This window comes from Rhinolophus hipposideros (genome assembly GCF_964194185.1).
Source record: "Rhinolophus hipposideros genome assembly, chromosome: 9".
Classification (NCBI taxonomy): Eukaryota; Metazoa; Chordata; class Mammalia; order Chiroptera; family Rhinolophidae; genus Rhinolophus; species Rhinolophus hipposideros.
The window spans coordinates 85,892,618-85,918,818 of NC_138055.1; the positions used below are offsets into that span (position 1 = coordinate 85,892,618).

Here is a 26,201-nt window from a genome sequence, read left to right on the forward strand (position 1 = left end):
ACCAGGTTGAACTTAGTGTAGAAAAGCCTGTGCAAAGGGAAGAAAAATGGAGCTATTTCCATTGTCAGATTTTGGGGAACCAAACACTTGGAGAGAAAGACCAGGAGTTCTTTGTACCAAGCAGTCTTTCATCAACGGACAAACAGAATATACAGGTTTAAATATCAGGCTAGGTCAATTCTTCATCCATGTTTGGAGGGAGGTTTGTTCATCAGTCATGGTTCAGGAAGGAAACAGGTGACACATGCAAATACATTGATGAGAGACCATGGCAGAGGTGTGGGCAGGAGGCAAGGAGACCAGTAAGGGCTAGAAACACAGGGAGGCAGTGGCTCCCACAGGACTGAGGAGTAGGGTAAGGGAGCGGTTATGACCCAGAGAAGGCTGTGACTGTAGCCATAGCTGTGAGAGAGGGTAGCCCATTGGAGCTATGGCCCAGGATCTCCCTCCAGTGGGGAGGCAGCTGGGAGAATAAGTATCTGGACATCACCCTAGCCACTACCCCTGGGTCTCGTGCTGGGGCCTCCCATTGGCTGAATCCAACCACAAGCCAAAAGGCAAGGGAAATGTCCATAAATATCCATCCAACTTCTGGGTATAGAGCACAAGGGTAAGAGTGGGGAAACGCTTTATAAGGAGAAATGGAGAATATCCAGCATAGACGGGAAAGAGGAAATACACAGGGAGGATTAGAGAAGGGTGGAAAGGCAAGATGGATGCTGTGTTCCATGGGATTTGCACCTGGAATTCTGTGCATGAGGCTTCGAGTGTCCAAGAGATGCTGTTTGGACTTCCATATTCCCAGTGCCATCCCCAGGGTGGGTGACGCGTGGGATTGCCCTCACCATGGGGACCAGGTGCTGAGATTTCCTACAGCAACAACCCATGCTCAGAGCTGATGCCAGTTGCATCTTGCCCACCTTGGTGGACATATTTCCTAGGGAGTGGCAAAGGTATAAGAATGAGAAGGGGTGACGGCTTGGTGGTAAGCACTAGACCATTCACTGCCAAGTCCAGCGACTTTATTGTCACTCAGAGCATCTCCCCATCAGAATTGCAAGGAAACAGAAGGATGAGTGACTGTGCAGTTATCTGTGTTTATCTTATCTTCTGCGATTCATTTCAAGGGTTTGAGTTATTATTAATATGAGCCTGGTTTCTGGCAGCTCTTCTCTTTGAATGGGTTTATGCCAAACTGCCAGTTATCAGAGGATTCAGGGCCTAGGATTATGCTGACAGGGAGTCTCCAAACTGTAATGGCAGAACAGAGACGTGGGAAAAGACATTGATTAAAGAGGGATCAGCATTTTGTGTCTCGTCCTTGACGCCCTTTTGGCTTCACATTTCAAAAGAACAGCAAGAAAAATGTGAGCAGGGACAGACTTGAATTTTGTGAAACATCAGAGAAAGGCTGGTGACCAAGAGATGGCTCATCTAGTTACAGAGATTGCCCAAATCTGAAGACATAATTAACCAATGATTTTATGTATTTCATGTAGCGTGAACTCCAGCTGGCCTGGAAAAACATTGTGAGGGCGAATGATTTACCATATTTTGTTTTCAGCTGGCAATGGTCTGAGACTCTTGACCAGGGATAGTTTCGGTGACTGTTTTGAAGAAAGGGCTCCAGAGAAACTTCATGACACGGAGTATATGCTACATGAGAAGTGAGGTACTAGGGTGCCAGGTTAATGTCCTAAACAGCACAGTCTGTCCCAATCATCTAACATTGACATCCTTTCCATAGGCAATAGCTCATTCATCCCTAAAGCTGAGTGAAGGCCCTTATTTAGCTTAAAGGAAGTCATTTTGACCTTGAGTAAAGAATTGTTTCCTTGTACATCCAATCCATTCTCCCGTCTACAATTTTAACTGTGCTGGTGAATGACCATGAGCTGGTAAGCCATGACGTGGGAAAAGAGGACAACTGCAATGTTGGGGGGTGAACCCAAATCCCGCCTACTGAAGGAACACCATGGAACCTTCATCACTTCAACCAAAGGCACAAGCATGTATCATCAAGCCTAAGAATGCTCAACAATTGTCTGGGGCCATGTTGGGTGAGCAGAGAAGATGAGGTTGCATTTCTTCCACCACATCTTCACTGTACTGCGTCTGACTGACTTATCATGATGATCGAACTGCATTCAACTCACCTCTCAGCATCAATTCAAATGTATTAAATGGCTCTTCTTCTTATCTGCTTTAACCATCTACTCATCAGCTGATGAGAAAACTGGTTAATTTCTTTTTCCTGTCAGTCACCAAAAGGGGCTGGGAGCTTTGATAAGGGCCTCTGTGTGGAAGACCCCATAGATGTGAGCAGAGTGTGGAGAAGGAAGTGGCCTGTCTTGTCTTCGAAGGACAACACTGATACTGTTCGACCCACTGGATAGTGTTTCCCCAATGCTGCCCAGGGGTTGCAGCCGTGTAGACAAGGTATAAAGACAATGTGTTGGCCACCAGAACTAATCTTCATTGATTTCCATCCCTGTTGGTCCAATCATCCCTACAGAAGGCTGTGAGGTTAAAAAAAAAACAGTCAAAGAAAACAGAAGCACCAATGATAGTCATCTTGTGACTGTGACCAATTGTCTACTGAACAGTTCTTAACGTCCCGGGCCCCAACAGGAAACCGCTGAATCTATAAAGTCCTGTCCAGCAGAAATGAGTCTGATTGTGAATGGTCTGGTTAACCCAGATTGCCTTTGGTGCCTGAGGGAGTTGATATTTTCTCATTACGAAGACTTTCCCATCTAGTGAACACTACAAATAAGACTGCTCAAAATCAGTCTGAACTGCCTGTTTCCGTGGTAGCAGGCCTCTGTCTGAAGGATAAAGCTGCGTGATCTTCTTTTTTGGGGGTGGGGTGGGGGGGCAGAAGGTTCAGCCAGTTGTTACCAGGAGTGTAATAAGTGACACCCAACAGGATGGGCTCCGTCAGTTGGAAAGGGAAGCTTTGTCACCAATGAGACTTGTTCTCTTGGCCAGACAGCAGTATCCAAGAGGAAGAAATCAAAAACATACAGAATCCACATGCCTAAATATTTATTTTGGTTGTTCGTATTTCCCACACTTTTCAAATGTGAACTTGTGTCCTCAAGGTGGAGCTTTAGTACACAGGAAGATTGGAAAGGGCAAACATGCTTGCACAAAATGGGGCAGAATCAGCGAAGAACACATTTATGTTTCCTAGTCTCTTACATTTTTCATGTCAAAAAGTAGGCACAGAGTCAGATTTCTTTCGCCATAGGAGCCTGCATACAATTAAATGGGAGGAAAAAGAAATCTGCTCTCAAGAGTGGGGCTTCTGGTCCCAGTAGAATGGCAAGAAACTGTAGACATCCATCAAAGCCATTTATACTTCTTGCTGGTAGTATTTTTAAGGTGTTTCTTTTTTAAAACGAGGCAGCAATGAATGGAGTAGTGATCAAAATGCTGCACCATGGAGTATGTTTAATCCAAATAGCTCCCAAGACGGTCTGCTACTGATTGTACCAACTCTGCAGGACTTAGAGAAATTACTTGGTTACCAGTGAAGTAAAACTATCTCTGCAATGGAACTGAACTGTTGCTTCTCAGCACATAACAGCACTGCCACAGCCGATTCACGACGGCAGTGAAAATCAGTCTGTTCTTCATCATTCACAGGGAAAATGTGCAAAACACCAGCGCAAAGATCCCCCACTATGTCATGAGGGAGTCAGTGAGCTTCTACAGATGTTTCTTAGATACTACTTTGTCCATTTCCAGCAGTGCAAAAATTCTTAAAACATTTCAGCAGGGCAGGAAATGGGAAGCAAGGCCTGAGCATCTTGGAGCAGAGAGAGCATGCGATTTGCCTTGCCTGAGATCTCTTGGTTAACATCAAACCAGTATCTCTGGCTTTTCCCCTTCCTCCTGCACTCCTCACCGGCACCCCAACTACTGTCACTACAGCAGAAAAAGCGACCTTGTATCTCGGGGGGGGGGGGGGGGGGAGCATTTGCTGCCTACTGGCAGGCAAAGATAATGTTATCCAATTTCAAAGAAGGAAATTATGAATGGAAAGATGACCTCTCTGAATTCGGAATATGAGAGCCACTGATGGAAAGATGATCCTTTAACTGCAGGCCTAGAGCAGAACTTGAAGCACTGTTGTAGAAGTTTAAGACCTGCAACAGCTGCTACTTCAGGAGGGCTCAGCATCTGGAGGAAGCCCACTCACCCCACCCCACTCCCAAAACAGATTCCATCTAGAGTTGGGGAACTGGGAGGGGAAGGAAGAAAGGGGGAGCAACCAGTTACCCTCCCTGGGCCCCTGACCTGGAAATAGCCTGGGAAGGGACAGAGATCATTTTCCAGGGATGCATTGGGGTCCTCAGGATCCCCTGTTGCCCCCCTGCATCACCTGCCAGACTGTGGGGGCACGGGGTGGGGGGGAACCGTGCTGTCAGCTACCTCAGGAGGCTGGGAGGCATTTGTGCGTCCTCTAGGAGTCTCCCTTCTGAGACATCCTGATCCTTCACCCAGAGGAGGTAGTCACCCAGGGGTGCAGTGACTCCTCATTCAGAAATTCATCGTGCTACAGAAACTCTTGGTGGCTTTTGGGGCAAGCAGCCGGTATTTGGCCCCTTTGTGAGGTGGTGAGATCTGAGAGAGTCCAAAGAAAAGAAGTGGGTAAGGATGGGATAGAGGGCAGCCTCTAGGGAGATGAGGGTAGCTGGCTCTAAGATTAGAAGGCTGGGCTGGAAAGGGGAGTTCGGAGCATTTAACTTGGGGAACTTTTTAGTCACAACTGCTGAGGATGATCTCTGGGTATTCTTGTAACGGCCACAGGTGGCACTTGGCTAGAAGGGGATGTGTATTCGCCCTGGAGCTAGGTATGGATTCGAATCTACACTGGGCTGTTTACCAGCAGCAGTAGGACGCCAGCAAGTTCCATAACCCCTTCATGATCATTCTCCTCACTACTAAGTGGGGGTGACGAGTATTGCTGTGAGTATTAAATGACTCTTGATCTGTGCAGGGAATTTAGAACAGCACCCACCCAGAACACAGTAAGTGCTCAATCAATGTTAGGCATGATCATTAAGGTCAGACGGTGAGTAGAACTTTCAGAGGGCTCGGTTTGAGAGCCTGGGACTCTGTTGCCAAGGGAGATTAGAGAACCTTTTCAAATATGGGAGCTCTAGCCCCGGGAACTGTCCAGAAACAGTCTTGGCGTCTGCCTTTTCCCCAGCTCACTCCTCTGCCAGGGACACCCACTCCCAATTCACAGGGGCGCCTTGGTCCCCTGAGTCTCCGGCTCGTCCACGTCTCCCGCGCGCCTCCCCGGGGCCGCCCTCGCGCCGCTCCACACCTGTCAGCCTCACTGCGGCCGGAGCCCCGGCCTCAGCTCCAACGCCTTGGCGCCCGGGGTCCAGGCTCCGGGTGCCTTGCGTATCCGCCCGCCTTCCCCTCCCGCCCTGGCCGCTCTCGTAAACAAAACCCGGGCGTTGGAGCAGCCCAGCCCGCCGAAGCGTGCGGGAGCTCGCTCGGTGCAGGGTTAGCGCGCCCCGGGAGCCCCGGGAGCGCCAAGGGGTGATGGTGGCGGCCGTGGCGGCAGCGGCTGGCGGCTGGCGGCTGAGCTTTGTTTTGAATAGATGAAAGAGGCCACCTACACAGTAACCCAAATTACGAGACCTCCCTCCTCCCGATCTCACCGAATCGAGAGAGGAGGGGAGATGGGCGTGGAGGGAGGGCGGGCGGCCAGGAGGCGGAGGGCGGAGGAGGAAGAGGCTGAGCACGGGGGCCAGTCGCATCCCACTTTCACAATGGGAAAGTGAGACGCACAGCGCACCCCAGCCCTCCAGCGCTCCCCGCCCGCCCGCGCCTCCCCGCGAGGGCCCGCGCCGCACAGAGGAACTCTCCGGAGAAGGAGGGCGAGGAGCGCGCAGGGCTTGCCGCCGCCGCGCGCCGCCCTCCCCGCTCTCCTTCCCAGGCGAGCCGCGGGGATGGGGCGGCCGCGGAAGCCGGAGCGCGCGCAGGAGCCGCCGCCGCCCGCGTCGCCGTCGCCGCGCGCCTGAGTCGCCGTCGCCGCCGCGCGCCCTGCCCGGGGGCCCCCCCCCCAGCCCCATGGAGGTCTCCCGGAGGAAGGCGCCGCCGCGCCCCCCGCGCCCCCCGCGCCCCGCCGCCCCGCTGCCCTTGCTCGCCTGTCTGCTGGCGCTGGCGGCGCCCGGCCGGGGCGCGGACGAGCCCGTGTGGCGGTCGGAGCAAGCCATCGGAGCCATCGCCGCGAGCCGGGCGGACGGCGTGTTCGTGGCGAGCGGCAGCTGCCTGGACCAGCTGGACTACAGCCTGGAGCACCGGCTCTCGCGCCTGTACCGGGACCAGGCGGGCAACTGCACGGAGCCCGTCTCGCTGGCGCCCCCCGCGCGGCCCCGGCCCGGGAGCAGCTTCAGCAAGCTGCTGCTGCCCTACCGCGAGGGGGCGGGCGGCCTCGGGGGGCTGCTGCTCACCGGCTGGACCTTCGACCGCGGCGCCTGTGAGGTGCGGCCCCTGGGCAACCTGAGCCTCAGCTCCCTGCGCAACGGCACCGAGGTGGTGTCGTGTCACCCGCAGGGCTCGACGGCGGGCGTGGTGTACCGCTCGCTCGAGACGCACCGCTGGTACCTGGCTGTGGCTGCCACCTACGTGCTGCCCGAGCCCGAGACAGCCAGCCGCTGCAACCCCGCGGCGTCCGACCGCGACACGGCCATCACCATCAAGAACATAGAGGAGCGCAGCCTGGCCACCGAGGAACTGGGCCGCCTCAATCTGAGAGGGGGCGCGGGCAGCCTGCACTTCGTGGACGCCTTCCTCTGGAACGGCAGCGTCTACTTCCCCTACTATCGCTACAACTACACGAGCGGCGTGGCCACTGACCTGCCCAGCATGGCGCGCATCGCGCAGAGCAACGAGGTGCAGTTTCAGGGCCAAGCGGCCCTCGTCTGCGGCCATGGCCGCCACCTGCTCCTCTCCTCCAGCCTGGTGGAGGCCCTGGACGTCTGGGCGGGCGTGTTCAGCGCGGCCACCGAGGAGGGCCAAGGGAAGCGCTCCCCCGCCACCACGGCGCTCTGCCTTTTCAGGATGAGTGAGATCCAGGCGCGCGCCAAGAGGTGCAATTGGGACTTTGAGCCGACCCAGGCCAACTGTGTAAGTCTTGCCCCCGGGACGCTGCCGGGAACACTCCCGCTGGGGATCCGCCGCCCAGGCGGAACGGGAGGGAGGACCGGGTTGACGTTGACCAGGTCCGGGAATCACACAGACAGGTGACCAACCGACGACCATTCCCACACAGTCTCCGAGGCCTCGGCGACTGTAAAGCAGGGCCAGAGATCCCCAAAGGGAAAGTGAAAAGGGAGGTGGCGAGGGTCCGAGTTAGGCTCAAAACTCCAGTTACTGCATCCAGTTAGCGCCATCCTCTTCTGTCCCAACGTGGACGCTTGTTTGGGACCGAGCCTCCCCACCCAGCCCCACCCGGTCCCTTCCCTAATCGCTTCCTCAGGTGTGTGGTCTTAGCAGGCGTGAGGCTTTGACCCCTGTGCTCAACATGGTTACCAAACACAGTGCGCTTGGCAGAGAAGCCATGGAACCTAAAGGATTTGCTGCCACACCCCAGGCTTTGTGAACCCCCAACACGCACCACCTGTGATGTGGTCTGAAGAGTTAGTAGCCTGCTGAACGTGGGGCAACGCCAGCCTGGAAAAAGAAGCTCCTGCGTGGTGGCACAGAACCCTCAGCGCGCGACCCAGTGCAAGGGGGCGGGGCTGTGGTCTCTAGCGGGGAGGAGAGCTTAGGAAGGTAGAGGTGGCTTTGTGGGTGAAAGCCTCACCCTGGCGGGGAAAGCGAGAGAAAGTGTTGGGGTGCTACAGGCAGTTTCTGGGATCCAGGTTGCCTGATTAAATCGTGGGGCTCAGATGCACCATCCTTGTGTTGTACATACCAAGCAAACAACACAGGTTTCCCTTGGGTTCCTAGGGCAGCCGCAGCTTGACTCTTGAGATTGGCATTTCTTTGACTGGAAAATAAAGCGGCGGTTCAAGAGGGTCCAGTTGATGGGGATTAGGGAGCCATTGTGCACTTCTCCGAGCCCGTTTTCCTTCCAAGGCTGCTGGCACATCAACTCCACATATGGCTCCTGAGAGGGGACCCTGCTGAGAGCCCCCTTTATAACTGGACAGAAATCAAAGAGCAGAAATTAACAGCTACAGGTGTTGCCATTGTTTTGGTATACAATGCGTCAGAGAGGAAGGGGAGAAGTCTCCACTTGCAGAATGTGTTGTGTTGGTCCAATTGTTGTGTAAGCACATAGAGGAGCACTGGCTGTAGGTATATTAATACGTGTATAGAAAGACACTCCCACCCCCACCCACCCCTTTCTCTGCAAAGTCCATCTTACCAAATATTAGCTGTATTATTTGGGAAGAAAAAAAAACAGGTCCTTTGCAAGGCTCCTTACTTAGAATGGTCATTTGCTTCGTCCTCCTTGCCTATCAGTTGCGCTCCGAAACACACAGAATGCCTTCATTTACTTACTTATACTTGGTATAATTTTTTTTAAGCATAAGTGACACATAATATGCCCTAAATGACTTCATGTAATTTAATATGTAATATCTGTCTAATTAGGTCTTTATAATCTAATAGTTCAAGTTTGGCAAAAAAATCATCACCTTCTACTTCTCTGTTGAAAGACTTGAAAATACTCCCCAAACCAAGCTTGACTTGGTGTCAAGCTTTAGGCATACTTGGTCTCTGGGGTTAATGACAAGACAGCTCAGAGGTCCACAGCAGGTAATAACACTGGAAGTCCAAGCTTTGCCATCTGACAGCTGTGTAGATGTGTGGAGCCAAAACATTTCTCTTGACTGCCTCTCTCTACCCATTGGGTTCTGGAGGACTGAGTTCCCTTCCAAACCCAGCAGGCATCCTGAATACACTCAGAAGCCACGTTTTGGCTCAATCAGGTATTCCTACTTGTGCGAGGATGAGGAAGGGAAGGGGCAGTTGGAAAGCTGTTTATCATCTTCACGGGAGCTTCTGGGAAAGAGCTGCCCCTTGGAAATCAAGCAAGGGATAAACACATGCTGCCAAAAATCTGGAATTGGAAAAAGAAATAATTAAAAGAAATCCCTCCACTGCATTTCTTGCTGCTGTTATTTATCGAGAACTCCCAGTGTGCTCAGAGCTGTGTGTTCTCAAAGACAGGGTCTCTACCACCTGAGCTTGTCATCCAAGTTAAAGAATATACTCCGGTTCAAACAATAGCATGTCATGGCTGCACAGGTGGGAGCTGAGAGTTTTGCTTTTTCTTTTTTCCCCTTCATTTAAGTAAATTCCTCGCTGCTAGTATGTATTAAAAAGCCTTAATGGAATTGAATTTCAAGATGGGTTTGAATGAAAAAAAAAGTGGTAGTTTTGATGAAAAAGCTGACAATTTTCTAACCTATTAAACAGGCAGGTAAGATACTTAATTCAACAAATATCTGTTTGATGTCTGCTAGTGTAAGCAGCCCTCTGAGCTGGGTGCCACTGATGTTGCCACTGAAAGGACAATAGCAGGTTGCAACCCCATTTACTGGGGTCATGGGATCCGCGTGCCCCCGTTTGTCACTCAGAACAATGATGTCATTTGGATGGCATTTGTTCTGTGTTGTGTTTTCAGGTTTTGAATGTGTTTTGGAAAAGGCATGCTGAATTATAGGTACCTAAAACAGGAGACAGACTTGAAACACTCCAGAGGGCCCTCAATAGATTCCAACAGTGATTCCCTCCGAGCAGACACAGTAATGTGAACAGTAAGCCACAGGCAGCGAGGCACAGGAGGCCAGATTTGCTTGCCTTCACCCTCTCCTACTAGATGGCTCTCTCTTACTTTCCATCATCAGTCAACCATGGGCAGCAAAGTGACAGGAGCGACTGGGCTGTGTTCTCGTTTCTTGGTGTCCTTACCTCATGTTGCTCATGCCCTCCCCTTCCGCTTCTCTTGCTGAGGATTAATTTGCGGGTTGCTTGTGCAGTGAGGGTGTGCCACTCAGCCTTTTACACACTGGGCCATTCCTTTTTCTGCCTTGAATCCCCTTTCACAACTATAGCAGGTTGGCTGCAGCCGGCAAACGTGTCAAGGCAGCCGGTTTCTGTAGACCTTAATAGAGAATAGTCCTATAGCAATCGTCTAATAATCCTAAGAAATAGCTGCACAGCACTGCACCATATATTATTTGTTTTGAGCCCCTCATCAAGTCTGAGGTTGAGTATATGAGGAGCATTCCCATTTACCTGATGAGGAAACTCAAAATAACAAAACAGGTAGCAGGGCCCTGCCGCTTAAACCCAGATCTGGCAATGTCTACTTGTGTGTCCTTTCCACCACTCTGGTGCTTCTGAAACTTTCCCTTGAAAGTTCCCTAATTAGAAAGGTAGCAACCAACCTCCCCTAGGATGTGAGGTTGAGATTGGAGGGTGCCCCTTAAAGTGTGTTTTAAAACTTCATGTGATTTGTTTTTTCATTCCATTCCATAGCATATGTGTGTGCTTGGGTTAATATTTTTTTTTAAAAAATGAATGTTTTAAATTATGTACAAGTTAATGAATTTAACTTCCTCCTTCTCTGAGCTCCTGCTACCCCTGGCATACCAATGCACTCATAGAAAGTGTTTGTACCCGAGTTTTGAAGTCTGATTGTTCCACATTTGTTTGGCTCCCGTAGTTGGGGCCTGGGATTGCTTATGGTTTAAACATGGTGGCCACCCCTTCTGTAGACACTGAGAGTGACATGTTTTCTTATCCTGTTGGCCAACTGGATTGACTCTTCTAGTTCATTCTACCCCTTGTGGAGAGATACATCCACTTCTTCCACACTCAAAGAATTCCATAGCCTGACATAATTTCACTGTCATGCAGACAACCGCAAAATGCTCACATGTTCTCCAGCAGACAGTAATCCAAGACACTTCTCGCTACTGCATGCAGAAGTGACGTCCCAGGACCAGTGCAGCCTTCTTGACCTCAAAACCCACAGTCTTCCTGTTATGTTTATTCCTTTTTTAATTTCTGTTATGATCCTGTTTAGCCATTTTAAAATCTATAGACTAGATGGTGACTTTTACCCCCATATATACATCTGATACGCAAGGGTGGATTTTAAAAGCCCATCACCCACTTAGAGGGAAAAAGCAATCATAGCTAATATCTATTGGATAGCTATTACGTCCGGGCTTTGTGTTAAGCACTTTACATGCCTTATTTTTGGTTGATTCTCACAGTCATCCAATGAAGCAAGGACAGTAGTTGTGATTTTTGTAGATGAGAAAATTGAGACCCGGAGAGCTTTAATAGTTTCCACAGTCGATAAATGGCAGCAGATTTAGAACCTAGGTAGTCTCCCTGAAGGACCTAGGCTTTTAACCACCACCATAGACAGTCCAGGATCATGGCCATTGGGATGGTGGAGGAAGCTAGGCCCTTCAACTGCTCTGATAAGATCAGCTGTGTACAGACACGAGACGATGATAGAACAGAGGGTCCTTGACTGTGAACTGAGTTTCTGGGTCTGCATCTTTGACCACCTGAAATTCAAACACTGGGACGGTTGCAGTTCCTAAGCTGTCATCTTCTAGATATCGTTGGCATTCTGTTCATTTAGGCTTATACATGACCTCGGAGAGATCTGCAGGGCCTCAAGGGACGGCTCCCAGTTTTCATCCTTGGACACAACCTAGCTCAAAAAGTAAATCCAGAGATCTCAGCGTAAGTCTTAAAGGCACTTTGGTCTTGATCAGCAGCCACAATTGGTCAGGAATCTTGTAACATTTGATTCCCTGTTGAACCCAGGGTTTCTGGTATAGTGCCTGGTACACAGTTGGGGCCTGAGAAATATTTGCTGAATTAATAAATGAAGGATCTTGTGGGATCGTGTTGGAAATGTTTTCTGTACTTAGCGCAACACTTTCCTGAGTCTGGCCACCTCATTCCCCCTTAACTATTGTGTTTACTTAATGTCTGATGTGTCAGGGCCTCTTTTTCCTGAGTCCTAGGCTATCTGGCATCCTCTGGCTGCCAGAGTATAAGTATAGGGGTAAGACTGGCAATCTGTGCTTTAACAAGCCCTCCAGGTGATTCTAATGTATACTCAGCGTTTATATTCCATCTGAAGCACTTGGGATAAGACCTTGTCCATTTTTTCTCTTGCAGTTTAAGTTAGGGCCACATAAAGTGACCAACTCATTCCATTACCTTATACCTCTGAAGCCTTTCCGTTTTTGAGCTTGTAGTCTGAGTCTCAAGAACCTGTAGGTCATACTTTAATTAGCTCCTTCATTCTTGCATACAGCAGTCTATTTGCATTTCTTTCCAGGATGTGGGGGACCCTTCTAGAGTCTTCCTCTGCTCTACACCAGAACCAGTTCCACACACTGAAATTCTCTCTGAGGGTCTACTCTTTATAGTGGCAATCCTAATAAATGTCTATGTTAGTCAGGCACAGATGGTTGCATGAAACAAAGATCTCCTTAGGCAAGCTCCAATAAGGGGAGGGGGGCTTAGTGGACAGAAACGCGTGGAATTACATGGACATCTAGGACTAGGAGCAGTCCTACTGTGTAGTGGTTGCATGTACAGGCTGTGGAGCCCGGGCAGCTGGGACCAAGGCTGCCACTTACCAGTTGTCCGATTGTTGAACCTTAACCTTTCTGTGCTTCGGTTTCTTCATGTCTAAACAGGCATCCTATTTGCTTCATAGGATTATTGTCTAGATTAATGAGTTATTATGTCTAGGACGACCACTACTTGACCATAGTAAATGCTACGTATGTATTTACTATCCCCCACCATCCTGATCATTAATAAGAATAGGATGGGGCTCCTTGAGATGGAATTAGAAGGAGTTTCTGGACTCCAGGTAGCTTGAAGGAGCCCAGCAGCAGCAAGTGATGGATGCTCATTCTAAGGTTTCACTGTCAACATCACTTAGCATGGCTGCCTCCCTCAGTCCTGCTATGAAATGGTCTCTGTGTCCTCAAATGTCTGCCCCTCCCCCCTCCCACCTGAGTGTGCCCTACCTGGCTTGATCCCCACTATTCCTCTCAAGAGCATTTAACCTTCTGCCTTGGTTACCCACTGGCAAAACCTTTCTGTATTTATTTAGTTCAAATTACCAGGAAAAAGTCATCTTTTCACACCAGATTAGAACTCTTGTTCAGAGTAGGATTTGTTGTCCTTGGACCAGATGCTGACCCCTGGTCCACTCAGAATGGGGTCAAACTTGTGATGGCTCCCAGTAGGTACAGTGGGCAGATTTCCTTAGGATGGAATGATGGAAGAGCTAACTGTGACCACCATGTTTGCCACAATAACATGGTACCATCTCTACCTACCTTTGAGCTTCTTGGTGACCTCTACCATCCTTGGACATGTGGTGGCACATACCGTGTTTTCCCGAAAATAAGACCTACCCTGAAAATAAGCACCAGTTAAGATCGTCAGCCAGACGGACGCATTAGTACGTTATGACGATGTTCCAGAAGAAGATGACATGACTGTGTTTGAATAAATGTAGATTGTTGTACATGAAAAAATAAGACATCCCCTGAACATACGCCCTAATGCATCTTTTGGAGCAAAAATTAATATAAGGCCTGGTCTTATTTTCGGGGAAATATGGTATAAGACCTGGTCTTATTTTTGGGGAAACACGGTAGCTTATGAAGACTGAGGCCTGCTCTGAGAAATTCCGTAGCCTTCTGGTGGACAATTTGTACGCATCATGAGTCGAACCTGTTTGTGGGGGCAGGGGCGTGGTAATGGTAAGACTTTTTTTTTAAATCAAATATACTCATAGTTTTTCTTAGTTTAATTTTCTGTCTTGATGAAAATGCTACTTTTTATACTATTTCAAAACTAAATAGTTTTTATACTAATAGTTTCATAATTTCTAAAAATTGTTATTCAATTTTTTATACTGTCCCAAAATTGTGACCTATGTTCCACAGTTTCTAGTTGATTTCCATATCAAGTTGATTGTCTACCCAATAATTACACAGCATGTTCTCTTTGGGGAAGTTATGGGATAGATGTGATTCAGCAGTCCTTGCCCCGCTGCCCGGGCCAAGGCTGTTACGTAGAGGTCCGCAACTTTTTCTGTAAAGCTCAGACCATCAATATTGTATGCGTTGCTGGCCCCACACTGTCTCTGGTGCAGTGAGTCTGCCACGTGCAGGAAGCAACCATGAACAGCACGTAAATGCACACGCAGGGTGATGTTCCAATAAGCCTTTCTAGACACTGAAATCTGAATTTCATGTAATTTTCACTTGTCATGGAATTTTCTTCTTTTGATTTTTTTAGCCATTTAAAAATGTAAAATTCTTCCCTCATGTTGGGCCTTTCAGAAAAAACAGGCGGCTGGATTTGGTCCACAGGTGATACTTTCCCAACCCTTGATGTTATGGAAAGTGTGAGAGCAAAACAAACCTTTACAATGCAATAAGGCATTGTAAGAAGAAAAATAATTACCAACCAACCGACCAACCAACCAACAACAAAACATGCTGTGGAAGCCCAAGAAGGGGCATCAGACTCAGCCTGGGGGGATCTGGGAGGCTCCAGAGGTGACCCTGGAGCTGTGTCTTCTAGCCAAGTGGAGACAGCAAGAAAGGGAGTTCTAGGGAGGAGGAACAGCTTGTGCACAAGGCGGGACTTTGACGAAGCTTGTGAACTGCAGGCAGCTCACCCTGGCTGGGGAGTGTCCAGAAATGAGTGTGCGGCTCCAGATGGCGAAGGGCTTAATGAGACAGGCAAAGGTGGCTGCATTTTATCCTGACGGTCAGTCGTTTTCAGATTTTCCAAACCTGGCCTTTAAAATAAACCTTCACCGGAAGCCCGATATGAGAAAAAGATGAGCAAATCATCGTTGATCTGCTGTTCTTGGGTGAGACCATTGCCACCCCGCTGGGACACAGAGTAAAGCAAGGCGTCAGAGGTTCCCAGAACCCTACCACCTGACCCACCCCACCCATGCCTGTCCCTGAGGCATCTCGAAGGAACTTCCAGGACGCTGCTGAGCAGCGTGTTAAAACCATGGCTATGGTGATGGAGGAGAACAGCAGGGCTCTAAGCAGACATGATCTGATTGTGTTCTAGAAAGATTACTCAGAAGATAGAATGGATGAGGTAAGACTGCAGGCAACACAGCAGATCAGAAGGACAACTGTTGGTTCAAACCAATAATTTCTTGAATTTCTATCATGTGCCGAATGCTGTGTGAAAATATCTCTATCAGTGGTAAATAGAGGAGACAATACACATGTAGCAAATAAAGAAATTTTATTTATGGTAAAGTGACAGCAAGCACTTACTGTGTCCCAAGTGTTCTAAGCAAGTGATCCCATGTTTCCCCAAAAATAAGACCTAGCTGGACAATCAGCTCTAATGCGTCTTTGGGAGCAAAAATTCATGTAAGACCCAGTCTTGTTTTACTATAATGCAATACAATATACAACACAATAATATAATACAATATAATATAATCAATATAATATAATATAATGCTGGGTCTTATATAAGACCAGGTATAAGATAATATAATATAGTATAATATAAATAATATATATAATATAATATAAATAATATATAAGACTGGGTCTTATATTAATTTTTGCTCCGAAAGACTCATTAGAGCTGATTGTCCAGCTAGGTCTTATTTTCGGGGAAACACAGTAAGTCTTTATCACTGTTAGCTCATTTAATCCTTACCACAACCTTATGAGTCAGGTAATATTACCTCCATTTTACAGATGAGGAAATTGAGGCACAGACTGAGACTGAGGCTATGAAGAAACTAAATAGGTGTTGGGGAAAGTTCCCATTATGGAGGTTGAGTTAACACCAGGAAGATGAGAATGGATAGTTATGGATGTTATGGATGTGAAGAGCTGGGAAGTGAGCACTCCCAGCAGACAGGATAACCAGGGCAAGGGCTGAAAGGAAGGATGAGTTGGTCAGTTTGAAGAACAAAAGGTTGCTGTGGTTGAGTATATGGAGGTGGGGAGAGGAGAGGGTTCGGGGTGGAGGTTGGAGAAGGAAGCAGCCGCGCCATCCCATAGGCCGTGCAGGCTGCGGGAAGGAGGTTGTGTTTCTTTCTCAGAGTGTAGAAGAGCCTTTGAAGGGAAGTGAAATAATTGGATTTGAATTTCCAAATAATGGCTGCCTTGTGAGGAGTGGGTGAGAGACAGCCCCCGTGGAAGCAGGAAAACCTGCAGGAGGCTCTGGAAGTAGTGTAGGCAAGAAATCATGTCACCTTGGTCTAGAGTGGTGGTGACACATATGCAGAGAGATAGATGGATTCTGTGGTTTGCAGTAATCCAACAGAGGGATGCTGAACACCCAACTTGAGGTGGCAGCAGTGAGGGTGGCAGGAGGGATTGATGAAGTAGCTTTTTAAGACGTAGAATTGAAAGGTGCTAGTGACCAATTAGAAGACTTTTAATTGTTGTTGATTTTTAGATGCCTTTGGGACACCCAGGAAGAGCCACTAAGCAGGCAGTTGGCAATGAAGTTAGGGGTGGGGGACCTGCTCTGTACCCCTGTAGAGTGCCGAGCATGCATGGCAGCGCGCCAGGCTTTGTGTTGGGCTCAGCACAGCGCTGGTTGGAGTGGATGTGCCTTGAGGGGAGCGGCCAGGTCGGTCTCATCTTTGTTTTCTGGGCATCCATAAGGCAGTGTAACACATAGTGGGCCCTCAAGAAATGTTTGTCAACTTGGAAAGAAGCTGCTGGCCATTTAGTAGAGAAGACAGTGATTATAGACAGTGAAGTAAGAGCTTCCAAGACCTTGGAGCTGTTTATAGCTGGAGTAAGAGTCAGGTAGCCTAAAGGGAAGGGAATCTCCTGTGACTCCCTCACCTTTGAGGCTGGATTCCTGCTCACTCGCCCCTCCCCCCAACCTGGTCTTGAAAGAGTCTCTTGAGAAGCATATCGTCTAACACACCAGCTGTCCCTGTTTATTGCTCATTGGCACGCTCCAGGACCCCTTTCTCCATCAGTGACCAGTTTTAAAAATGGGATTCCAAGTGCTGACTGTAGCTTCTCTGAGGCCACAGGACGCAGTACAGAGCCCGGGACAGCCAGTGGTGGTAGAAGTCACAGACCACGTGTCAGTATCCTGTGCTTAGCCGTATCTCCATGCCCCCCACACCAGGTGTTCCTCACCCCATGGAGCCCTTGTGCCGTGGACCTGTAGATTGCCTCTCAGAAAGTGGTTTTAAGTGCGTAAAATAAAAGCAGAATTGCAAAATGAACCAACAACATTGATATAGAGATATGCCAAAATATTTTTTTCCATTTGAGATCTAGTAATATACCTTTTTTTATTAGTTTCAGGTATATAAAACAAAATTAGACATTTACACCCCTCACAAAGTGACAACCCCCCCCCAAGTCTACTACCCCTCTGACACCGTACATAGCAAGTACAGTACCATTGACTATATTCCCTATGCTATACTTTACATCCTGTGACTATCTATATACATATATATATGTGCAGATATATTATGTTTAATTATAGCTGGCATTCAATATTATGTTAGTTTCAGGTGTACAGCGCAGTGATTAGGCATTTATATAATCTATGAAGTGATCCTCTTGGTAAGTCCAGTACCCATCTAACACCCTACATAGTCTTTACAACATTATTCGTTATGTTCCCCACACTGTATTTCACATCCACATGATTATTATGTAACTACTACCAATTTGTACTTCCTAATTCCTTCACCTTTCTCACCCATCCCCCAACCCCCTCCCGTCTAGCAACCATCAGTTTTTTCTCTGTATCTATGAGTCTATTTCTGTTTTGTTTGTTCATTTATTTTGTTCTTTAATTTTCACATATAGGTGAGATCATATGGTATTTGTCTTTCTATGTCTGACTTATTTCACTTAGTATAATATCTTGTAGATCCATATAAATTGTTGCAAATGGTAAGATTTCATTCTTTTTTAGAGTAGTGCTCCATTGTATAAATGTACCACTATTTCTTTATCTAATTATCTATTGATGGCATTTCGGTTGTTTCCATATCTTGGCTATTGTGAATAGCACTGCAGTAAACATAGAGGCGCATATATTTTTTTTTAAATTAGGCTTTGGATTTCTTTGCATACATACCGAGGAGTAGAATTGCTGGGTCACATAATAGAAAACAGCATGGATGTTCCTCAAAACGTTAGAAATAGAACTACCTTATGACCCAACAATTCACTTCTCGTAATATATCTTAACACAGTAAATAGCAAAATCTAGGAGCAGTAACTACCATAATTTCAAAGTAAAGATGAGCATAAATAATATTTCGAGATATCTGTAATAACTATAAAATATGAAAATATCTGATGTCTTCTGGTGACAAAGTCACAGGTTCAGTGAATACTACTGTGGCCTGCATTCATAATGAAAAGAACTGCTAAATTTCAGTTAGTTTCTAAACTAAAGATTTTTTTTCATCCAATTTCATGGATTCCCTGAATTGTATCCATGAACAGTGGTTGTCAGTGTAGCCCCCACCTCCAACCAACCGTTCATTTAAGTTACGAAGTGTTTCCAAAACCAATCACATGAAGTGTTAGGTGTTGCATTTTGTTTCACAACTTATTTGATTGGCTTATTTTGACATTAGGGGGTTTATTCCCATCTGTATTTACAGATTAAGACTTGGCCAAGAACAAGTGCTCCATAAATGACGGGTGGCTAGGTGGGTGGAGAAACCTCAGAAAGGTTAAATGACTGCCCAGACTTGTAGCTCACAAGTAGTAGAGCTTGAGCTTCAGCCACCCACATCGTTTTTTACTCTTGTTCTTTCTATTCTCCCGTACTACTTTTGTACTATTTTTATTTTAAAGAGTTAACTCAGTGCGAGGCACGTTCATAATCTAAACAGTCCTATTATTCTGTGGTTGGAGAACACCTGAAATCCTTTGTTTACTTCTGAAAGTCACACTTTAAGTACACTGAATCTGTAGACCTTCTAGGGCCGAGATGGCAAAAGCCCCAGAAACTGTCTCTTACAAGCTGTCAATGAACCATGGATGTGCTATTTAGAGAAGGCCAAGATACATGGTAGTGGGAGGTATGGGGTGATTTAGTATTGCTCCCCAAGGTGGAATGAAGACCCAGGGCTTCTAAAGGACAGATTTGGGCTCAATTGAAGAACTCCGTAATGTTTAGGCCTACTCAGCAATGTGCCATGGTTGCCCGATGAGATATTGACCAAAACCATTTAAACATTGATCCATGCACTTGTTCATTCATTCAATAAATGTTTATTGACAACCTACTACATACCAAATGCTGAGTTGTCTTCTGCATTCAAAGTACAGAGTAAGATAAACTATTGTAGTCTAGTGAGAGACAATAAATAAAATTTTATGAACAATACTTATAAATTTGTCGGAAACAAATGGAGTGCTATGATTCAGAATAACAACTGGGGTAGGGATGTGAAGATCTATAGTCATGTGTCCATGAGGAGGTAACACTGAACTTGAAACCTGAAAGATTAAAAAAAAAAAACAACAACAGGCCTATAAGGCAATGAAGAGATGGGAGAGGGGGAATCTAGAAAAAGTAGCAGGTGCAAAGGCCATGAGGCAGAAAGATGGCAACATGTTAAAGAGTCTGAAAGAAAGCCACCTTGGAAATGGAAGCAGAGCAAAGGAAAAGAGTGATAAGGAGTAAGTTTGAAGAAGTAGGCAGGGACTGGCTCATGTGAGACCTGGGAGCCATTTGCATTTAATTCTAAGGAAGCCATTGAAGAATTTTAGGCAATGGAGTAACATGACCTGTTTTGTGTTTTAAAGGATTACACTAGATGGAGACTAGATTGTAGGTTGAAAGAGAGACCAGGAAGCTCTTGGAATAGATCAGGAGTGAGATGATGGGCAGAGACCATGGAGATGGAGAAGATAGACTTGAGATTGTTGGGTAATTCAAGTGCGAGTTTTCATGTATTAGAGGTGAGGAGTGATGGAAAGAGGAGCTGGTGATTGAGGGTGCTGTTTACCATGATGAGGAAGCCGGGAGAACAAAATTGAGGGAAGAAATGTCTGGATAACCATTTTACAGCAACTCTGAAACCTGGCGCTAGATTCCACTGGTTCTCAAAGGGGATGATGCCATTTATTTAGGGGGTATTTAGAAATGTGGGGGATGGAGGTTTTGTAGTAGTCAACATGATGGGGGAGTACTGTGGCATTTTGTGCACAGGAGTTAGGGATGTTAAAAGTCCTGCATCAGGCAGTGAAGAAATGTCCCATCTAGAATGCCAGTGGCTTCTTTGTGGAAAAACTAGTGGCCTGAGTCTCTTTCAACTCTGAGTCTAGGAAAATGCATTTTCCACACTATCAGCCATTCATATATTTTTGTGAATTATCTGAGTCAGGTTGTCTTTTCATAAGTCATTGACTGAAATTAGCCATAGGGTGGGGGATGGAGCTTTAGATGGGAGATGGGGCATAAAGCAGGAAAAGGGAAAGATAAATCTTGGAGAGTGGACTTTGGTGGTAGATAGGAAAGGCTTGGAGGCTGGAGGACACTGGAGCCCTTGGAAGGAGGAAAGCAGGTGGAAGAGCCAGTGAGAGGATGTGACGTATAAATTTTGCCATTTTGTGTGTTTCCTGTGGCTGTACTGCATGCTGCCAGATGCTTGCCTGGTGTAGACTTGCCTGCCCAGTAGTGTCCCCAAACGTCCTTTCTCCATTCCTCCTGCACACTTTGAACTTTTTCTTTCCATCATCTGAGCCCCCAAAGTAAATTTGTCCTTCAGATGATCAGAGAGATGCCATGAACTTAGAACCCGATCAATGCTGTGTGCTCTAGAAGGAAAAGAGGCAGGAGCCTTAATGGCTAATGAAATCACTATCTAACTTGGGTGAATAATTGTTCTTTCTATCTTTCTAGCTGGATAAAGATCATTTTCTAAATATTTTCACACATGATTTCATTTGTGCCTCCCAACAATGCTAATAGACAGGGCATGTATATTAGTGTGTCCATTTTACAGATTTCTTCATTGAGGATCAGGGATTTAATTTGCCAGAATCAAGCAGCCTGTAAGGGACAGGACAGGGGCCAGAACTTGGGCATAGGAGTCCTATTGAGGTTTCTTAACTGCAATAGAAAGTGATGAAGAAACTGCTTCAAAGTAAGTGTATACCTGAGGATAGCAGAATACAAAATTAGCTGCCTAAGAGGCGTTTTATCAGTGTGTAAGAAGTTCATGGGCACCCAGCTGGTATTTGCCCTGTCCTCATAAGGAAAAAACAACATAAGAGTGTTTTTAATACCTTGGAGGTAAAAGACTTGACGCTTGCTGGGTCCCCAATACTTGAGGCCCTACTTTTGTGCACATTTCCTCGAGCTGCTTCCATAATAGTTGCAGCGTGGCTGTGAGCACCCTGCATGAGCCTTGATGAATCAGGCCATCTTTTGCATGGTAGTGGCAGGGTCACAGTGTTACTCCACTCTAGAGGGTGCCATTCACACCCTTCAATAGATGACTGGAGCCCCCTGGAGTTGTGCAGTACACACTGAAGGTGTTTATTGTCGACAGAAGATAGCATGGACAAGGTCAAGCTGTTTCCCTCATGATATGGCCACTACTCTCTGTACACTCACACGCACATGCACGTACGCATGTACACACATACACACACACACACCACCAGCCCTCACCCCTTTTCAGTAGTCTGGGGTCTGCTTTGGTATATCAGGCCCAAGGCTCTCTTTTTCAGTCCAAACGTCACTGGAAACAAGGTACCTATTTCCTCAAACTGAAAAAAGTTTCTCTCTCAAGAGCAGGCTGAAGTGTAGGCGTGATGTTATGGTGAGACATGGCAGGCAGGAGAAGCAGAATGACAACTCTGAGGGAACCAAGAAAGCCCAAAGGGAAGACAAGGTTTAGAGTAAAATCAAGATTGGATTTTGTCATGAAAGGCAGAACTGGCAAAAGCATCATTACAAGGCATTAACCTTGTTACACACAGACGAACAAGCAGAGGCTGGGATTCAGAAATAAATTACACATAATAAACTAGACAGAATAGGCTGAGAGCAACATTAACGATTATGCCCTAAGGGGAGAGAAGGGCAAGATAGAAAATAAACCAAAAAAGAGTAAGAATAATCTCTGGACACAGGGGGCCGACTGCACTATTCCCCCCTCCCTTTTTGTGCTTGGCTCCCTAGGTATTAACTTCACTTTTGTGAGGAGGTTTCTCTGGGGCCTGTCTTTCTTTTGTTTTCATTTGCTGAAATGAACATAAGAAAGCCATTCAAAGGGCTTTCCCCCCCCATTCATGGGGACCTGTCCATTTCTATGTGTTTCCAGCACAAAAGAATCCATTTCCATTCAGCCAGAGCAGCCCTTAGGGTTTACGTGAGGTCCAAGCCCGCTCTTTTCTATTTTCTTGCAGGCTCACTGCTGTAATTGGCTACACAATCCTGACTCTGGCCAGGGGCCTCAAGGGTGAGACGAACAAGCACTTTTCCAGCTGCTGGTCCCTCATAGCTGAGGAAGAGCTAGGGTCGAGTGCCAGGTCCAATAAGCCACGACTCTCATTTCTTGCACAGTGACTTGCTTTTGTTTGCAGGTGACAGAAAACCTAAATAAGAGCAGCTTAAACTATGACATCTATTGTTAACTTAGTAAAAAGTTTAAGAGTTGGAACTCCGTGCTCAGTCTTCCAACTGTGCGCTGTCACAGTCTCAAGAACCGAGGGCCTTTTATCAGTCCCCTGCACCAATCTTAGCATGTTGATTTTCATCCTCTATCTTGAACGCCATGGAAACAAAATGGCTGCCACCATTCTGTGCGCGATGGCCTCACACACCCGATTTCAAAGGGAGGACGTTTGGGACGAGGGTAAATGGGCTTACCTTCAGAGTCTCCTCTTATCAAGGAGGAAGCTTATTCCCAGAAGCCCCTCAAGTGGGTTTCTTGTATCTCACTGGCCAGAAATGGGCCACATGGCCACTGCTAGATGTAAGGGGTAGGAAAGCACGTATCCAGCAATGGGGAATAAGATTACCATTATGTTTGGCCCAATCCTGGTTTTCCCAGGCTTGGGTTTATTGTTACCTGAACACAATTATGGTTCTTGTGGCAAAGAAGGTGGGCATACTGCCCTGGGTGTGGCAGCAACAATTTGTGTTTTTAAATAAGGTAATGATAGCAAACATAGATTGCATGTTATTATGGGTTAGACACTGTTCTAAGCTCTACTGGGGCTCGCATACTAACTCATTCAGTCCTCGTAATGACTCTATGGCATAAATGCTGTTACATCACTTCCATTGTATAGAGGAGGAAACTAAGTCACAGCGAGGTTAAATAATGTGCCCCAAATTACTTAGCTAGAAAATGATAGCTTCAGGATTCAAATCCAGGTCTGGCTCACTACCCTACACTACTCCTATTAGACAGGATGATAAAAAGTACTCCAAGTAGCACACAGTGAGTACATGTTACTAGTAATAATACCAGCTAACACTCATCGACATGTTATTATTACTACCCTCATTATTCTCATCTTCATAACCACCCTATTAATCAGGTTTCATTAGCCGTATTCACAACTGAGAAAGCAAGCTTCCAAAGGGTGAAATACATTGCCCTGGTCACCCAGCAGGTGAGAACCAAGTTCCAACAGGAACCTCACCCCTCTGACCCTTGATCCCAGGTGGTTTGTTCTATGCTTCCAGCTCTGCAGTTTGGGAACATTGATGTCATGGCTGTACCACTTACCTCTGCTGTTGATCCAGGACTTCATTTGGAAAACTGCAACTACTGAGGAGCAGTCAAAAGTCAGGGGAGGACCCTAGAAAGGCTGTGGCCGTAATTTGGAAGCAATTTTCTCCTTGTTCCCTTTCAGCTTCTGAGCTGCCTTTTTGTTTTGTTTCTTTCACAAACAGAATGTCTCAACCCACCTCAGCAAAGGCCACCCGTGACATCATGGCTCTTGGCTTATCAGAATAGCTACGGTTATTAAGCACCTACTGTATACCAGTCATGGGAGTCCACTGTCCCTCTTGGTCCTTGTGGAAGGATACAGAACTCTCCACAGCCATTTGTCTTTCTGTGTCATAAGATGAAGGAGCATGTAGTCCTCTAGCCAAAGACAGTGGTGTTAGAGAATTCCAAATGCCCAGGCAGAGGTGCTGCCCAGTTCTCTGAGTTAACCTCTTTGTGCTGCTCAAATATTTAATAAAAGTTATAGGCATTGTTGGCCGATGTTAAGTTTGAACAATTCTGGTTTTATTTGAAAGCCAGATGTGTGGTGTGGTTTTATTTTTGTAATTTAAAGGTCATCCGATTTTTCTTTTTCTGCTCCTAGTCATGAGGCATCCTTATCTAAACAGTGATCTATTGTTCTGATTCATAGGCCCAGAGATTTTTTTTTTCTTAACTTTAATTTTAACAGGACAGTTCCTCATCTTCCCCAACTGCATGAAAAGTATCTTTTAACAGGGGGAAAATCTCTAATGGACTTTCTAAAAATCTTCTTAAACTGAGTTCACTATGGAATATTTTATGTAAATAAGTCACTTTCTTCCTGGGTTATGACATCTTTTCCTTGAAAAGTGATCATGGCATTGGATAAATCCTTGCTAGCTTATCTCTCCCTCGCAGCGCAACTTCAACAAAGAAATATAGACAGCACTTTTAAAGGCTTCAGAAATCAATTTAGTCCACGGATCCATTCAGTGAATGAAACTTGGTGGGTTAAAAATAATAAATATTTAATAAGACATAAATTGAAAGACATAAACACTGTTGGCAATACTATAATGAAGTTAATAAGTCTTAGCCTCCCCCTGTCCAGCTCCCCCCCTTCCAAAACGGGGTGACTTCAGGCGTTGTGGTGATGTTGGTGATGCGTACTGAAGTTTGCCAGCTCTCTCATCGGCTAAAACTTAAATGTGACTTTGCAAACCTTAATACAGTTGGGATCTGGGCTCTGGCAGATAAAGTGTGCTATCACACTGTGTTCAGTAGCTACAGACGACTCTTTCTAGCTACATTATCTTCCAGAGATTTGTGTAACAAACTCAGTTTCCTGCCGTTGAAGGCAAGAAGCAGCATGAAACATTTCATGCTTTTAAACAAGAAAGGGAGAGACATTTTTGGTCAACACTGCTTTATTTAAAGAGGGGCTTTCGTTCACGATCAGGAACAAGCATGTGATTATAAGTGCTCAAAGTCTCAGCTCATTTACCGTATTTTGCCTTGTATAATGTGCACCTTTTTGCACAATTTGTGAGGAAAACATAAGGGTGCTCATTATACATGGTAGTACTAATTTCGTATCTATATAAATGTTTTTAATTATTTTATTTATGCTTATGAGTTAAAAGGGTAACTCTAGAAATCAATAACGATATCCGTATGCAAAATAATACCCTGGAATATGATACTCGGTTTTGTTGAACTTACGACCAACCTGCAAGGACGACCAACTTGCAAGAACGAAGAGTTCTTGGCCTTCTATGATGCGTAAATATCATATCGTGAATTTGTTACCTGTACATAAAACTTTCGGTACTCTGTATCTGTTCTCATGTTTTGTAATTCTTTGTTACATACAATTTCTTATACCATAATCTGTTAAAAAATAAATGCTAAAATTCCTTTATAATACAAAAAACAAGTACCTAAATGTAAACAAATAAAAACTTGAATTAAAAAATTAAAACAAAAGATTTTTCCCCTGAAAGTTTGGGCTAAAAATGTGGGTGCACGTTATACACGGGAGCGCATTATACAGGGCAAAATACGGTAAATGCCTTCGGATGGGAGTTAGCTTTTTCTTTCTTCTTCTAGAGCAACAGCACCAGGTCCAGCCCTCATGCTGTTTCTCTTTAGCTCTGTGGCTCTGTCTTTCCCACCATCCAGGACCATATCTTTTCCTCTTTACCCTCTGAATTAGTTACCCTGTCTTTGTGCTTCACATTGCATCGTTCTTGTAAATCCCGAATCCCTCCTCGCTTCTATCACACCCAACAGGATGGTCTGCCTGGCATCTTGGGAAATGGCTTGTTTAACATTGCCGAAGCCAATCCCTAGCTGAAACAATTTGCAGCAGGAGCCTGCAAACAGCCAAGTGTAAGATTGTCTCCCTCCCAATTCAGCACTGGGCTTTCTCTTG

The 26,201-nt window shown here is 46.2% G+C and overlaps 1 protein-coding gene across 2 annotated transcripts in view; it reads left to right on the forward strand.

Moving 5' to 3' along the window:
- Positions 1-5,824: 5,824 nt before the first annotated feature.
- The window catches only part of PLXNC1 (plexin C1), a 142,952-nt gene continuing 122,575 nt past the window's right edge, over positions 5,825-26,201 (forward strand). The window contains exon 1 of one of the 2 annotated variants that reach the window (XM_081061185.1): positions 5,825-7,155. In XM_081061185.1, the coding sequence (XP_080917311.1) occupies positions 6,097-7,155 (1,059 nt within the window). In that variant the 5' untranslated portion in view covers positions 5,825-6,096. The remainder of the gene's footprint in view (positions 7,156-26,201) is intronic. The other variant, XM_081061184.1, reaches the window with a different exon arrangement.